General features: G+C 34.6%; 1 protein-coding gene across 2 annotated transcripts in view; it reads right to left on the bottom strand.

The window, feature by feature from the left end:
• Window positions 1-18,687, bottom strand: part of eIF2Bdelta (eukaryotic translation initiation factor 2B subunit delta) — a 70,320-nt gene that overhangs the window by 45,929 nt on the left and 5,704 nt on the right. For both annotated transcript variants that reach the window (XM_069848034.1, XM_069848033.1), the window contains 2 exons: window positions 8,656-8,698; window positions 3,212-6,358 (listed from right to left, as the gene is read on the bottom strand). In XM_069848034.1, coding sequence (XP_069704135.1) covers window positions 3,212-6,358; window positions 8,656-8,670 — 3,162 coding nt within the window. In that variant the 5' untranslated portion in view covers window positions 8,671-8,698. The remainder of the gene's footprint in view (window positions 1-3,211; window positions 6,359-8,655; window positions 8,699-18,687) is intronic.

The raw sequence follows: 18,687 nt of genomic DNA, 5'->3' as shown, positions 1-18,687 counted from the left end.
AGTATATGTTATTTTTCAGTAAGCAATACTGACCAAGATTTATTATTATTATTATTATTGTTTTCTTGAAATTTCTTTAAAATGGATGATTGAATTTCTGCGATTTTGGAATTTGTAGAAATATTGATTGGAGGTATGGCTTGGATTGCAGAAATTGAGTCGCTAAATATAACATCATTTTTGAACATATTAATTTGACAAATAAGTTGTGTTAATGCCCTGTTGATTGCTGCAATTTCTCCATCAAAGTGAGTAGAAGGACTCCCTATAGACAAATAAAAACTGAATAATTTGGAATATATTCAAACCCCAGCTGGATCATCATTTTGATATTTGGAGCTGTCTGTATAAATGTGTAACCAATCTGTGTTGGAGTAGAATGCATTTACAGTTTCAAGAGCAATCTGTTTTAATTCAAGTGTAGACTATTCTTCTCTCTTCAAATCCTCAATTAAATTTGTATTATAATTTATATTATCATACTGTAATGGTGATTTAGGTAATAGGAACTTTTCTGGTTTTAAATTAAAATTAAATATATCTCTTATTGTCTGGATTACCTGTAGAAACCCATTTTACACTTTCAATTTTCTGCATCTGAATTGGTAGCTTATCCAGTACCGTAAAATGGGGCAACTTTGCACCTGCAGGGGTAATTTTGCACCATTTGTGAAAAACTTTTTATATAGGTCTAGGGGGTTTATGTGAACCAAATTTATCTGTTCATCACTTCCATCAATAGATGGTATATGTGTTCAGTATTTTTCCACTGTTCGTGGTCATGGAATTTGTTTATGATATTTCTATACCTTAACAACGGAACATGTGCATAATTTGATTGAAATATAGATCAAATTAATTACCTTTCATCACAGATGGTGTGCACAATCTCAAGATAAGTTATATGTGTATCTGTTCCTTATTCATCCATTTAGACTTTCTAGTTTCGCTTGTGCAGCTGTTTTGTTGGCAAATGGTGTTACAGAATAATTTTCTAATCAAGGTGAATTTGAAGTTAAATTGGGGTTACTTTGCACCATAACACAAACGAAGATTTTTTAAATTTTAATTGCGTTATTTTCATTTGAGGACCTTCCATGAAGTTTAAAAACACTTACTATAATTCACACTTTGTATTACAGCTAAATTACTTGAATTTGTTTTTCTTTTCATTATATATTAAAGTCATACATGGTCTCCACTGCCAAACTTGGTAACAATCTCCAAATATGCCAAAAGAAAATGTTGAGAAGGATACTAGGCTTATCACTGAGGGACAAAGTTCCAAATGAAGTGCTCCAAAAGATGTCAGCAATTAGTTCGGCTTGGACAGGTACCAGGGAATAAAAACAAACAGTGCTGTCATCAAGGCAGTGACAAAATCATTGAAATCCTGCAAATGAACTGAAAGGGAGGATATTATGGAATATGAATGTGAGGATGTAATTGGGAGAGTAAATACACCCAAGAAAGTATCAAGAAAGGGCTTGCTTATATTCCATTCCAGAACTTGACACAAAATAATACATATAATTTTTTAGTTATTCACGAGCTGTTATTTCGACTTGTCATTTGAAAGAACTGAAAATAACATTTTAGAAGAATGTGGTCACTTATATTGAAATTTTGTGTAGTTTTTTTTCAAAAAGTTTTGTCCGTGTTACTATTTATAGCAGTTTTTGAATCTGTGTTTCCATTTTTTCTGTTCCTGATACATTATATTTTCATTATTTAACACGTATATGGTGCAATGTAACACCAGCAGTGGCAAACTTTGCACCACCCCTCTCAAAACTCTGGCAGTGCAAAGTAACCCCCAACTATGGGTAACTTTGCACCAATTTTTGGCAGATTATAAATTTCAAAAGACATCTATTTTCGAAGATATGACTGGTTAAATACATTCCCACATATCCCTAGAACGTATAAAATAAATGCCCATCTCAAAATTAGACATTGAAAGACTACACACAGACTGAAAACAAATTTTTAACTAGAAAATGATGCAAAGTTGCCCCATTTTACGGTATGTATCATGTGGTAACCTTATCATTCTTTCATACTGCAACAGTGATCTTTTATGTATCTCCTCTTTTATGGGATAGTTCTTTTTTATTATTATTTGCATTGCTGTTATTAGGGTAGATTTAACTGCACCAGTGATTAATCTCACAGCATTATTTTGTGCCACTTCTAATTTGTCAATGGTTTTTGTTGATGCTGGAAGTTAGTTTTCACATCCATAAAGAATATGTGGTTTTATATATGTTTTATAAGTAGTATTCAATACTGATCTTGAACATCCCCATAGTTTGGATTTTGCTGTTGAGAAACTTTATGTCCATCTATTAGTAATTGAAAATTGGGCAATTTATGACATAAGGAAAGTCTGATGAAAGGTTTTATTGATATTAATTTCGCACCAAGTAGATAAGAATTTCACAACATCATTCATATGTTCTGTTAGGTTGTGTTGTTGATTATGGGGACTTGAAGTCCATATAACCAGATGATCAGCATATAATGCACATTTAACAAATCTATTTTTACTAGATAATTCATAAGGTAGATAATTAATCACTACATTAAATAATGTTGGGCTGAGCAATGAATCCTGGGGTAAACTTTTCTGGACTGTCGAAATTTAGATACAACTTCTCCATACTTTGTACAATATAATCTTTGATTAATAAAGTTACATATTCATCGGAGGAATTTACCACCTATATCCATCTTATTTAATTTTTCAAGCAATTTTATACTCCAAACTGATCCATAAGCATCTTTGAAGTCAACAAAAACAGCTAATATGATTTCTTTGTTATCCATGTTGTCTTTTATATCTTAAGTATCTGTTGTATAGTGGTGTGATGGAGAGTGTATTTAAAACTCTCAAGAAACCGTTTACTACTTTTTTTTTTTTTTCAAGAAAGATCGAAACTATTGGCAAAAATTCTACTGTCAAGCCAACACTATGATCAAAGTGCATGAATCTTTTATAGACACTGTACAACTGAATGTAAATCAACAGTACAGAATCTTATATTTGTTCTATGTAAATGTTTATAATTAAATGAAGAGGAGAGGAAAAAAGAAAAAAAAGGAGAGAATATGTTGGAGGAGGAGAAAAGAGACAGTTAGAAAGAAATACAGTTATAACAAGACACCCTTCAAAATAGAAAAGTGTCTCAAATTAAAGAAAAAAACTTACCTGTTTTGCTCTTCTCTCTGCTCGAAGTTCTGCCCGACTTTTTCCAGCTGTAGCTGCTGCCACAGATGGGTCTCCATTTTCCACATTTTCTGCCACATTTATTTTGCCTTCTTTTTCAACTGTTCTATTTATTTCATCTCCTTTCAAACTGACTGGAACTCCTTTTTTTTCTTCTGAAACTTCTTTTGCTTCCTGAAGATCCTTTTTCTTTCCAGCCACTTTGTTCTCAATTTTGGATATCTTCACACTATTGTCTTTCACAGATTTAATATCTTTCTCAACACTTGGGGCTTTGCCAATGTTCTTGAGGGTTGGCTCCTGCAATGTTGCACACACTGTTGAAGGTTCATTCAAACTTTTTCCCGAATCTACACCTGTCCTTGAAGATTGCTTGTTTTTACTAGGGTTAGGCACAGCTTGTTTTTTGATAGCAGCATTTTCTGTCGATTTAGATGCTCCATCAGTTGTAGCAGATGTAGCTTTACTTTTATTCCTGATTGCTTTTTCTGCCTTTTTCGCCTCACGTGCGGCCTTTATTTCTTCCTTATTTTTTTCTGCTCTTTGGAAATTAGTGCTCTCTGTAGTTTTTCCTTGCATAGACTTCATTGTGGCTTGATCTTCAATCAAGGGAATGGAACTGGATAAAAGTGTAGAATCAGAAACTTCTTTTCCGCTACCATACACTGGCAGAGCATCACAAGTCTTCTCTTTCTGTTCTTTCACACTTTCAGTGGCTAAATCAGATAATTCTTTATCTTCATTACCCTTACTGACTGCAGAATTAAGTTCCGTGCTATTGTCAATATTCTTATTATCTTCTACCTTCTTAATAGGAATTACACTTTTTACGGATATAGTAGCTTCAAAACCAGTCTCTTGTGTATCTTCCTCAGATTCAGAGACAAAACCAGTCCATCTGTATCTTTCTGTACAATTTTTTTCTATTTTTTCTGGAAGATTTTCAAGGTCGTCTTTCTCCCAACTAGAACCTTTACTTTCATTTAGGCTAGGGCAAATAGATACTGGGTCTTTAGAAGACTCTGGTAGAATTTCAGTAACAGATTTCTCTTTATTTTTTGTACATTCTATCACATCATAGGAACCTACAATATCAATCTCATTTTTCACTGCTTTCACATCTGAAACTTTCGTATGGCAAGAAACTTGATCTTTGATTGGTAACTCTTCTTTTGCTTTTGTGTTACAGTGATGAATTAATTTAATGTTTGTTTCAGAAGCATTAACAACTTCAGAAGAAGGTGTTTTATCTTTTTGAAGAAATTGGTCTACCACTTTCTCTTGACCAAGTAAATCTTTCTCTGTATTTACCAATGGCGAATCAAGTTTTCCGCTTTCAGGAATTTCACTTGATTCAGACTTATCCTCTTCTTTTGCATTACAAGATTCATGCGTATTTGAAGTAAAAATCTTGCTTGCACTATTCAGGGTCTGACTGCTGTTAGCACTACTGGTTACTCTGTTTTCAAGATTAGGGCTTGTATAAATTGGTCCTCTGCTTAAACCTCCCTTATACACTAAATTATTTCCTACAGATTCTAAACGACTCAATCCTTTTACTACTTGATTATATGAGGATTCCAAATTTGAGACAGAGGCTACACTCACTGGCTCATCTGAATTTATATTAACTTTTATATGTTTTGGCGAAAAGTAGTCGCACTTCTGAGAACCAACCACATTTATAGCTGACGAATTTGAGTCCAGATTGGATTCTTTGTTTACAATGATATTTGAATGCTGAGGTGTAATAGTCGAAGTAACTTCCTTATCCAATGTTGGTTCAAAACACTGTGATGCAGTGATATCTTCACTATCCTTGTTACTAGAGTGCAAGAGTTTTTCAACAGCTGCAAATTGAGTTCTCCCTCTTTCAGAAAATGTACCGTATGTATTGAAAAAGTTTTTTACTTCTTTCTCTGAGCAACGGGAAGACAATGTTACATCATTTAGAAGAGCACTACGGAAAAGACCTTCCACATTGTCATGAGACAGAAAATTCACTAGATCAACTTTTCCTGATTCTTCTTTCTTGTTGAGAGATTGATGTGGGATATCGTCTGATAGGATCTTGCTGTCAGATATCTGTGACTCCTCCTCTTGTTTCTTACACTGCAATTCTTCACAATTAGAACAAACTTTCGCTGAAGTGTTCGAGTCTTGTGTTGAATGTCTACCCTTCACATCTAACAAGTTTTCTGAAAGTACTTTCTTCTCTATTTTCGTTTCTTTCACTTTATTTACTTGGTCTAATGTCTTTTTCAGATGAGTATTACTAGTATCCTTAACTTTTGGAGTAGTATTAGCAGTTTCTTCACACTTTCGCACAGCTCCTTTGTTTCCTAGTGTGTCACAAACATTGTCTTTATCCCTACTAGTTACAAGACCATTAATTTCACTACTAACAGTTACAGGTTTTATATTTGTATTGTCTTTGAGCAGAAAATCTTCACTTGCATCAGGGACTGTAGAATGTTTCGCCTTCTTTTTCTTCTTCCTCTTCTTGGTACTAGTTTTGTCTTTCGGTGATTTTACAGCATTAACAATTATACCAAGAGACTCCAAAACCCTTCTCTTTCGAATTCTTCTTTTTTTGGACTTGCTCAACTCTGAACCAGACTTTGGTGTAACTTCTTCAGTCTGGATTTTCTGCTTATCTTCCTTGAAGTTCAAAGGACTCTGTACAACAATCTGTTCAGTTTTATGAACTGATGATCCTTTCTTACAACCAGCCTCTTTTGTCTTATTTCCTGTACTCTGATCAGAGTTTTCACTTTTACCTGTTAATGGAGCAGTATGTGGTTTCTGGGTGACATCTACAGACTTCTTATTCTTCTTTCTGTTCGACTTTTTTGTGTCATCTTTATTGACATTTTCTTTATTTACACTCTGATCACGTTCTGTTTTGTCTTTGCTCTTTTTAACTGCTGAAGATCCTTTAGAACCTTGTTTTGGCACAGATACTCCTTCTCCTTTAACTTTTTGAGTTTTAGTGTTATTAGATGAACTACTGCCACCACCACCACCACCACCACCTGGACGACTCTGGCTGTCTGTTGCTTTTTTCTTCTGAGATTTCTTGTTTGAAGTCTTTTTATGCTGGTCTTTCTCAGCAGTCCCTGGACGAGCCTGTAAAAGAAACACAGAAGAAATTGAAAAAAAATCTATATAACATTTTATAAGCATTGCCTGTAAGATAATATTTTATTAACAGAATAATTTCACTACATACAGTTGTAACTTTTTTTCCAACCAATTCTGAAGTGTGAGGAAATAAATCTTAATTTCAACCAACCACAAAATTTACAAATTAATTTTAAGGTTTAACATAACCAAAAGACTACATAAGCATTTATAAAATTATCCTATTCGTTATTTAACGACGCTGTATCAACTACTCGGTTATTTAGTGCTGATGGGATTGGTGATAGCGAGATGGTATTTGGCGAGATGAGGATTCGCCATAGATTACCCGACATTCGCCTTACGGTTGAGGGAAACCTCGGAAAAAATCCAACCAGGTAATCTGCTCAAGCGGAAATCGAATCCGCGTCCAAGCACAACTCTGGATCGGCAGGCAAGTGCCTTAGCCGACTGGCTACTGTAGCTTTTAATAAATATATTAGGCTATACGTATAATCAAATATTAATTATGAAGCATTAACTAAGCAAAAATTAAACCTCCACAGTTAGTATACTGAAATAGACAAGATTACGTTAATTACATTGCATCCTACATTTGAATAAGTGTATGGATGTAGGTCATTACAAATGCTAGATACAATAAAATGAAAAATATGAAAATTTTACTTATGTTTATATATTTTTAAACATTACCAACATGCAAATATTACTGGCTGATGTCAAAATTCTAATGTAATTACAACTGTTAATGACTTGTAACGACCTGCATTTATAAATATAAAGAGTTGGCTATGTCACTGTACCCCCTTACACATTTCATTTGGTTTTGCTCATTCCTATTAAACCCACAACAGGACATAAGCATGTTATTTTTTCTTATACTCTGATCGTGCTGACACAAGCAGTTACACTGTTGAGGAGCACTTCCTGAACTACATTTTCTATGCTGCTCGATTAGCCATGGTTCTCCAACATGATGGCACATTAAGGTTACTATGTAGTGCTCTTTTTTAACTGGTTTATTTGCCAACACTTTATCAAATGCAATGATTATCTAGCATCTGAGTGAAATGAAGGAGATAATGTCAGTGAAGAATCCAGGATCCAGCACCAAAAGCTACCCAGCATTTGCTCTTAATGGGTTGAGGAAAAACCTCGGGGAAAAAAACCTCAACCAGTGACTTGTCCCAATCAGGATTTGAACCCAGGTCCGCTTGTTTCACAGTCAGACATGCTAACCATTACTCCATAGCAGTGGACCTATGTAATGCTGATTTTACACTTCCAACTATCAGTTATGTATGTTATCAAGGTAGAAGTGTCTGCTCATTGCTGTAACACAGTGTTTCTCAAACTTTTTTTGATGTGGGGACCACTTTTTTAAGTCAGAAGAGTTCCGCGGACCACCTTACTCTTGTTTCCTTCAAAAGCAAATTTATCATTTTCATAGCATATTTTAATATTAATATACTTACATTTTAAAATATTGGTGTACAATGTACAGTACATGACCATTTCATTGTGCAGACTGGGTGTTGGCAAAACTATTAAGAAAGTCATAAATACATGAAAAGGTTCGGTCCTCTTTTATGAATTTAAGTGGTCCCTGGCTGGGTTACAGGGGCGGTGTCAGATGTGCAGGGAAAAGATAGCGAGAAACACCACGTTTATAGTGCTTTAAATCCCTCTTTTGTTGTTGAGAGTAGAGTGGGAAGTCAGTAGACGGATAGGATAATAAATTTAATAAAATGTCAGTACTGAGAGAAAAGTGAACAGCAATTGCCATACATGTCATTTCCAAACTCTGAGATTTTCAGCTATAGAGTGATACGTAATTCGTTATTTTTTCTTCTGTCTTTTTTGAAGGACCACAAGGACAGATCTCGAGGACCACAGGTGGTCCATGGACCATAGTTTGAGAAACGCTGCTGTAACACAAATGAAGAATTGCAGAACATGGTGGAAGACGACTTTCACATCTTCAAAGCAGTAATGTATGGTACAGATGATGTGGACGTGCATCTACTTGTATGCGCAACATGATGGTGCACATACTGACACACTGGACAATTAGTCAAAATGTACGAAAATTTTTTAAATTGATGGGGAGGAGGGACACAGTGACTTCTTACCAATCCTGTAGGTTCACATGCAATATATGGAAATTTAAACATGCAATATATTTGAAAAGCAAGTCTATTAACAGTCAAACTACCCGAAAGTGCAAACATAAGTAACAGATATATATAGCAGTGCAGTTCTTGTCAGGCAACCACAAATACCTGTTTTGTTTCCATGGCTTATTCCTTTTGATTCCACAGCTTACTACAAAGAAAGGACCAAATAATGTCACAAATGCCAAAATGAACCACAATTAAGATATGGAAAACCAGAAGTAATTATAATATTTCATACTGAAATAGGGCTGATTAGGCCAGTGCAAGTTCAACTTATTGAAATACCAACGTATGTGTTCTAAGCACCCAAGAACTGAACCCTCTATAACAATGAAGGGTTAGACTCTAAGAAAATTACGAGACTGAAATGGAAAAGAGAATTTAGTAATAGAAGTGACTGTTCCTGTATTGTGTATATAGACTATGAAGAATGTAAAGTGTTACAGACGCCTATTATCAGACCGTTGGTTAACTTGATCCAGCCCATCAGCAGTCTCCAAATTTCCATTCTAAAATAGTTATACGCAATAAAATTAGTTGTCTCTGGAATGTCAATGTCTTTAATCTGTGGAAAGGTTTCTGATAATATTTTGCTAACATAATATTTAAAATATTACCTACGTATATACCTATATTACATACAAATGAAAATAGTAACCAATGTTGATCACCATCTAAAAGATAGCGAAAAAACAACTATTTTTAAAGAAAGTGAACTCTAATTAAAAAAAATAAAACAAAACAAAAGTGAAATGCTTCCACAACCAAACCATTATCCACTGCTTTTTTTTTTTTTTTTTTTTGGAACTGTTGATTCATGTTTGCGTAACAAATAAAATCGACTAGAAACACTTGATAATACATTTTGAGCTTATATTTTTTTTTACGAAAAATTACATATGATTCACATTAAATTTCAAAAGATGCTTTGGAAATTACAAGTTAAAAGACGTAAATTTCCCCAATTCATGAACATATGGTACACAAAAACAACTTCGTTAGAGTAATTTTAATTAACCACATATGATGGTATGTATTTTAGCCAATACTTTACTGAATCAACTACAGTACTAACATAGGTCAACATTTAATTCTTAAAATAAAAATCCGACATGTGTGAATACAGATCATAAATGAAGTTAATGGTTTTTCAAATTACTGCATTCAATTTCATGCATTTAAACTTATAGAACAAAAAAAAAAAATTATACACATATGTCATTAATACAACATTTTAGGCTTCTTTAGTACAGTAGAATTCCTCATATCCGGCAACTGTGGGACAAACCCAGTGGCAGATAACTGATTTTGCCAGATAATTGGAAAATACGTTTATAGATTATATAAAGACACACTCTACTGCACAAACATTTTTTTCCATGTTGAAATTTAATAATTTTCATATAGATAATTAAAAATAAAGTTTTGAAATACGTACAATATTTATTTTTAGTATTGATTATGGTAATGTACATTCATCAGTTTATAATTATTGTACTCGTACAGTAATATATAATAGCGTAGAAAATACTAAAAGTTTTCGTAACCTTACGACAATTTTAAATGGCAGCCATGTGACGTGAAGAGCAGTGTAGCTAACATCGCAACTATAAAGACTATGTAGCGCTAGATGATTAGAGCGTAAGAACATTTCACTTGCATTTTGCACAATCCATTGTGCAACAGCAATGCTTAGCAGTAATAGCCATGATACTATCCATCACTTGAATGAAATTTTTACATGCTGTAGGAACAGAGAATTTCACACTTTCGTATTTAGATTCACCCAACACCCCTTCGAAACAGGCGAGTTCGAGTGTTAATTTCAAAGATATCGTCTCTGTGCATTGTTTGCAAAGTCCAAGTGACAGGTTACCAGTGCTGCTCTCTACTCCAGAGACATAATGGGTTTTTTTGTTTATGTTTTCATGCGTGAACGGTGTAAAAAGTAAACACAATATGCAGCATGTGCGATCTAGGAAAACCATTCACATCTTCGTCAAACTCTTCTCTTTCGCATGAATGACTATTTTTTAAGTGTCGTTGTATTGGTATTGTCGGTTATTTGGGTACCGGATACAAGGGATTTTACTGTTGTTGAGTTGTGATAAATCTGTCGTATATTTACACTGTGTTGCAGAGGAAATGGTTACCTGTTTAGTCAATTGTACGAAGACAGGTCTGAACCTCACATGTGATACCAAGAAGGCACAAATTATGAGGCAACTAGGCCAGGAGATGAGGTAGGATGGTCAGTTCCTTTCCCCCTCCATTACATACATCGCCTAATAGCTACATATTACACTAGTCAGACTTCAGATGCATATAAACAATTGAGGACCATTTTTGCAAAACTTGTTAACAGAAAAAACTAAATTTTACAGGAGACAAAAAACTGAATGAAGACAAATAGGTTATAGGTGCAACCATCACACTTTGACACACTATAATGAAGAGAAATAATTCAATTTTACTAAGATAACTTTAACATCATGTAGAGGCCTGCTTTATGTTAACAAATCCGCCAAAATCTCAATTTTGCAAATTTTGCAGTTAGCAAGTTTTCCAAAAAAGTCCTCATTGTTCTTCCTCTGACACATATCGTCAAGTGAGATGTACTGCCTGATAATAGATGTACATATCAGCCAGAACCTCAATCAGAGGATTATGTTCCAGGATTCCACTTACTCACCCAAAAGAGTGTTATTATTCTGTAGTCCAAGCTAGTTTGATATAATGGGACCAAAACTTTGTCAGTGGAGGTAATGTATATGATAATCTTATGTTTATTTCCCAATCAAAACTGATAATTAAACCGAAAGGAATACACAAATGTTAGATAGATCTCTGCAACATACTGCAAATAACAAAATCAACACAATTTACTTGAGAAAATTAATCCCATCAATATAGGGTTTAAAACATTTTGGTAGTAGTAAAATCTCTATTAGTCATTAGTTTTAATCATGCTTGTAGTTCTGACTTTCTTTCATTACATTCATAAACTTCCATTATCTTCAATAATAAATACATAATTTGGGGACCAAATTCCAAAGCATTCACAGTTTTAAGCGCGGCTTGTATGCATCACTGATTCATGTCGCTTTATATCTATAATTTATAAAGAAGAACACTATGGTAGAAAGGAGGAAATGCACAGACACCAGTATCTAGGGTTACCGTAAGTCTGGATACAAAAATACGGATATTTTTGTTTTCCCAAAAATTGTGGATGATTAACATTAAAGAATATTTTTAGTTGGTGCTTTTACAACACTTTATCAACTGCTATGGTTATCTAGCATATGAGTGTGATGAAGATGATAACACTAGCGAGGTGAGTCCAGGGTCCAATGCCGAAAAGTTACCCAGCATTTGCTCTTAATGGGTTCAGAGAAAATCCCGGAAAAACCCTCAACATTGTCCCAACCAGGATTTGAACCCAGGCCCACTAGTTTCACAATCAGACGTGCTAACCGTTACTCCACAGCAGTGGACATTAAAGAATATTACCTACTACATTGTACCAATATATAAAATAATAACAGCTAAACTGAATATATCATATTTCTACTTTCATAACATTAATACCCTGACAGTTACTGTAGAAACAGATAAGCTAGTTGAGTGATTTAAACACACATGGAATCAATGTCATTCATCCACCTATTATTCTCATATTTCTGGAAAGAATGTACTTGCTTTAGGAAATCAGTGTTTTCTTTGATAAAGACATAGAAATCCACACACGAAAACTCTAAATTGACTTCAATTTGAACCAATGCTTTTACCCTATTTACTTGGAGTCTATTCCTTTCAGGTATCCAAATGACTTTCATCAAAGAAAACATCCTCTCTACACATGCAGAAGTTACTAGGAGAGAGCATCCTGCACAAATTCGAAAACTTTTTCAAAACTGTTGCATTTCGCTTCATTTTCTTTCAATTTGTTGAAAACTTCAGCCCACAGAGTTACACCTTTCAGTTTTGTATACGAGTCTCTTTCCTTCTCCACATTTTTTTTTAAGCACATTATCAATGTTGATGGCAGTATTAGATTTAGAAACGAGTGAATTTATGAACTCAACTGAATCCTCGACACTGCTGCAGTGTGATTCAAAATCGGAAACTGCTCAGCACTCTCACAACTCTACTGTCATACTTCTAGATATGAAATGCACTGATCACAGAAGTTCAGAATATTTTCTCCGAAATCCTATTATTTCGTTTCACCTTTAGTAATCAATACCACCAGTTTCTGTTTAGCTGTTTCGGGAATTAGTTTATATTTTCTCTTGGAAATAAACTTTTGTAATTTGTGAATGCAGTACTTTGGTTTTTTTATGTATTTTTAAAGCCAAAGTGGCTATTACCATTGATTATTATGTAGTAGGTGTCACCTCTTAAAGGTCGTATTAACTAATTATTAGACTCATTTCCAAACCTGAATCAGAAAATACAGACATTTCACTACTTTTTTACTTGTATGATACAGATACGAACACTGGTCTTAAAATATAAACTGTCCGTACAAAATACGGAAGTACGGTAACCCTATCAATAGTCCTCATTAACGCTTTAGGTTACTGAACCTTTTGTGCACTTACGTACATAATTCCGTAATTCAACTGCTATTATTACATCAACATGTGTTGCAATGTTGCCATCTGACCGTATTTATTTGTATAATATTTCAAAAACTAAAAATGTTTACAATGATTAAATAGAGGAGAAAAATTCGCTCCAGCACCAGTGATCGAACCCGAGTCCTTGGTTCTACGTACCAAGTGCTCTAACCACTGAGCTATGCTGAAGTTCAATCCACAGCATCGGATTGCCATTATACAAGGAGCGCACTCAACTGAGTGACTTGGTGGCCAGGATTCCACAGTAATATGCACTCCTCTAATAAATAATCATTGTTACCATAACAGATATATTCTATAGGATCAAAAATTAATCTTTATGTAAAAATGTTTAATCAGCATAAATGAGCCAATTACTTCAGTCTCCCAAATTGAGACTAATTATTATTATTATTATTATTATTATTATTATTATTATTGGGTTATTTTACGATGCTGCATCAACATCTCAGGTTATTTAGCATCTAAATGAAATTGAAGGTGATAATGTCAGTGAAATGAGTCCAGGGTCCAGCACCGATAGTTACTCAGCATTTCCTCAAACTGGATTGAGGGAAACCCCGGAAAAAACTTCAACTAGGTAACTTGTACCAACTAGAATTCAACCCAGGCCATCTAGTTTTGCGGTCAGACGCACTAACTGATACTCCATAGGTGTGAACTTGAGGCTATTAATTCTGTTGTGATTTTCCCTTCAGCATTATCTATTCATGGCCGGCTTTTTTGCACCTGTCTTATCTACTATACGGATATAACAATGTGTTTGAGAGGGGCTTCCAATATGAGCTCATTACAGTTCACTTTTGACTATGAACAAAATCCAATATTTTAAAATTGCTATATACAGATGGATAGAAAGATGACATGGCCAAAACTCTTTTCTAACATGTCAGGGATGCTGAAACTTGTATTTCTGTGAACATGTTTTGCAGCATCGCAATACAAAAGAAAAATTCAGAATACAAAGATTTGAACTTTAGTCCCCATGGATATTAATCTATACAGATATCCATTACACTACACTGACTCCTGGCAAGTGAGCTAAAACTGATAAAGTCACGCTAAGGATTCACAGGACACAAATCTACAGTGAACTGCTGTGAATGGATGATAAGTAGCACAACAATCCTGATATCATGATCTGCATTCATTTAAGTTAAGGATACCTACATTAGAAAAGAAATTTAGTTATAATAATATGGTGAATATGTGATGAATATAGATAATTTTAAATCAATTAAGTTCGTTTTTTTTTTTGTTTTGTTTGTTTGACTGGTAAAATTGTGCACAATGGAACAGAGATGTTTCACGAAAATGGACGTGCAAACAGGTGGGTTTTGGATCAAAAGGTGGACAAACACATTATGTGCATTTTCAGTTAACTGCAATCTGTAAAAATATGCATGAAAACTGGTGTGCTACAAATGATCCGCTAGTGTTCTGGGAGAAAATGAAAACAGTGAAGGTTGGCTTAGCAAAAATTGGAAAAATAAAAGTCAAAATAGTAAAAAAAGCGAGTCCACAAGAGTCAACTTTCAACGAATGCAGCACAAGTCAACATTCAGTGATGCTCAGCCATAGTTGTCAGATCAGTAAAGTTAAAATATCGTACCAACCTTAAAAACATTGTATTTCACTTGTTTTTTAGAAACCACACCCTCCCCTCCCCGGTTAGGAGCGACTGGTTTAGATTATATGGGTGTGCTGCGAGATTTTGAATTACAACTTTAGTGTGACAAAGATTGAAAAACACTGCACTATATGTACAACAGTTCCTGTAGAAATGAAAAAGATATCCAAGAACTTAAGAAATACATAAAAATTTGCACGAGTTCTGTAGTTCTGCAAGATTCCTCTCTCCCCTACTTTCAAAAAATTATATCTATAATTTAAATAAATGCCAAAAGAGATTGTCTAATCTCTACTACTCAATACCTGTAGTATATTATTTCAATTCCCTTACACATGGTAAAGTTAATAAAAACACATTTAATCACTATCAATAATTAATAAAACAGATTTTAATGAACCTTTTCTTCTCTTTTGCCTATCATTGTCAGTTATTATACTAGGCACTTTGTCAAAACAAAAATAAATAAATAAAACATGCCAAGTGCATAGCTCTGATTAGTGTAATATGTTACTAATCAGCAATGTATGCAAAGGAGGGAGAAAGAAACTGACCACCCTACCCCATTATTTCGTGGTTTAATTGCCACATGAGTGATGCCTTATTGGTGTCGCTTATGAGTAGGGCTCGGAAGTTGATGAAATATCTTTTTTTTCTGGGGCATCACAGACAATGCAGGATGCAATATAAACTCGTTTCACTTCAACATGAACCAATATAGCCTACTTTTATTTTGCATTTTTCTGCATTTTTCGATCTTATATTGATCAAGGAAATATAGTACTTTTTGTTGCATTTTTGTCCTTTTCTGATTTCAACGGACTTTTTTTGTTGTGGTCGTTGTTCAGGAACCTACTGCAGATTGCTTATGCAATTTGATTATGTAATGCAGAAATTTTCCTTATGGTTGCATCAGCCTTGACTCTTGACCGCTTGTGTTAGGTGATTCCCCCCATTCAATGCAACAAAACAAATATTGCAGCCACAGTGCCCGCAGTCAGCATTTTATTGTACCTCAGAAGTGAAGACATACAGATGCTGAAGTAAAATAGACAAAGTTTTTTGCTACAGTTAGTGACAGAGTTTGGTGACAATGTATTTTCTACACATGGAAGAAGGCTATACTATTTTATAAGTTGTGTGAAATTAAAGAAAGTGCAGATGCAGCCAGATATATGATGAAAATGGGCACAAAATTAAATCATTTTACACAAAAATGGTTCACATAACATGCATGGCTCTTGCTCCTCATAGAGTGCATGAACTATTGCGAGTTAACAATTTGCAAAAAAGTGTAGGGAAAATTGGACAAGAAGTTAGACAGAAAATGAAAAAGGTATTGGAAAACAACATAGGGTACGGTCAGTCAATGTGTAAAATCGAGAAAGTTCTGCAAAGTGAAAATTTTGACTTCAATGCTTTTGATGAAGATTTCTCATCAGGGGATCTTGATCGTTTCAAGTATACACTCATGATGTCAGTTGAAGTTAAAAAGGAGTTATTATTATTCTTATTAAAATCTTGTTATTTTTTTTAAGTTTTAGTGTCATATTTTCAGAAATTTAAGGTCATTTTATACGTCATTTTTCTATGATTTTTAGGTCATCAACTTCTGAGCCCTATTTATGAGGTTCAAACCTGTATTCGGATAGTTGACTAAACAACAAGTGCATACGAGGTGTGTAAATAAAGTAATGAGACTGGTCGTGTAGTGTTCGATCAAGCAACACTGGTGACTTGGAACTTGGAGGGGAGGCAGGTGAACATGTGATGCATCATCAGTGCGAGTTGGACCTCGCTAGAGTCACGTTGGTTGTCTGTACTGTTTTAGTGAAGCAGGTTTTGCTTGAGAGTTCTGACAATGAGTGACACAAATTTCGAACAACAATGTGCGATCAGGTTTTGCTTCAGTCTTGGAAACAGTGCAACAGAAATGTTTGCAAAACTTCGACAGGCCTACAAAGACAGTGTTTTGTCAAGGGCCCAGGTGTTTCGGTGGTTTAAGGCATTTGGAGAAGGAAGAGAGTCAATTGAAGATGAACCTTGCAGCGGAAGATCTTTGGTTGCAAGAACTGATGCAAATGTCGACAGAGTCGGGATCTTGTGTGGTTGACAGTCAGAATGATTGTGGCAGAGTTAAATTTGAGTCACACCACCATTCATCAGATCTTGACTAATGAATTGGGGATGAGAAAAATCTGCTCAAAACTGGTTCCGAGAAACCTCACACAGGACCAAAAGGACATGAAGAGAAACAGGTGCGTTGACTTTTTGGAATCGATTGAAAATGATCTCCACTTTCTGGAACGTGTCATTACCAGTGACGAGACTTGGGTGTTTGAATACAACCTGGAAACCAAGTGCCAGAACATGGAATGGCACACTCCAAGCTCTCCAAGACCCATGAATGAGCAAATCAAAGATCAAAAGCATGCTGATGTGCTTTTTTGATAGCCAGGGAATTTGAAAGACATGTTGGTTCAGAAAAGTGTGAATACAATTAATAATTATATATAATAATAATAAGTTTTCAGTCAAATACACTTTTCAATTTGTGAGGTCAGATAATCTGTTACATCACAATATTTAGTACGAAGTCACTAATATTTTCGACTTTAAAAAGTCATCTTCAGGTGCATGAGATGCAAACAATATTTAAAATAGGTGATAACATGGTAAGTGATGCACGTGCTGGCATTTACAATTATATAAATTTCGTGCCTCTTGAGGTAAACTGTACATGGTAAAGCTGAACACTGATGCTAGATTTTCGTGTGTATATAAGACAAGGAGAAGGCACAGCATGATATTAACCTTATACAATTAAAGGCTAAATATTCTCATTAGATCATGTCATTAAAATTAAATTTGTACAGTTTGATATTAACTATGTTAAAATGTTAAATATAATGTATAAATTTAAAAGAGATGGAGAAGCTGTGATGTAAATGCTGTTGGTGGGAGAGCACGCAGTCTAATTCGTCATGGTGAATGCCATAGTTGTATGGTTGTTCAGTTGTTTGCATCCAGACAAGGGGGCGTGTTTCACCCGACGTTACATGTTTTAGACTGTCGGCTGAAACACGCCCCCTTGTCTGGATGCAAACAACTGAACAACCATACAACTATGGCATTCACCACGACGAATTAGACTGCGTGCTCTCCCACCAACAGCATTTACATCACAGCTTCTCCATCTCTTTTAAATTTATACATTATATTTAACATTTTAACATAGTTAATATCAAACTGTACAAATTTAATTTTAATGATACGATCTAATGAGAATACTTAGCCTTTAATTGTATAAGGTTAATATCATGCTGTGCCTTCTCCTTGTCTTATATACACACGAAAATCTAGCATCAGTGTTCAGCTTTACCATGTACAGTTTACCTCAAGAGGCACGAAATTTATATAATTGTAAATGCCAGCACGTGCATCACTTACCATGTTATTAATTGCTAGATCAACTTATCACCTATTTTAAATATTGTTTGCATCTCATGCACCTGAAGATGACTTTTTAAAGTCGAAAATATTAGTGACTTCGTACTAAATATTGTGATGTAACAGATTATCTGACCTCACAAATTGAAAAGTGTATTTGACTGAAAACTTATTATTATTATATATAATTGTTAATTAAGCCAGGGAATTGTTCACAAAGAGTTTGTGCCTTCAAGCCAAGGGGTTAATCAACACTTTTACCGAGAAGTTCTTGAAAGATTTCACAAAAGGGTCATGCATGTGAGACCAAATATAAAAAACAACTAGGTGTTGCATCATGACAATGCGCCTTCTCACACAACAATTTCAGTAAACCGTTTCTTGGCCAATAAGAACATTCCTGTGGCTCCT

Source organism: Periplaneta americana, chromosome 15 (genome assembly GCF_040183065.1).
Source record: "Periplaneta americana isolate PAMFEO1 chromosome 15, P.americana_PAMFEO1_priV1, whole genome shotgun sequence".
NCBI lineage: Eukaryota > Metazoa > Arthropoda > Insecta > Blattodea > Blattidae > Periplaneta > Periplaneta americana.
Note: the sequence above shows the minus strand (reverse complement) of the source record. Positions and strands in the feature narration are given on the sequence as shown.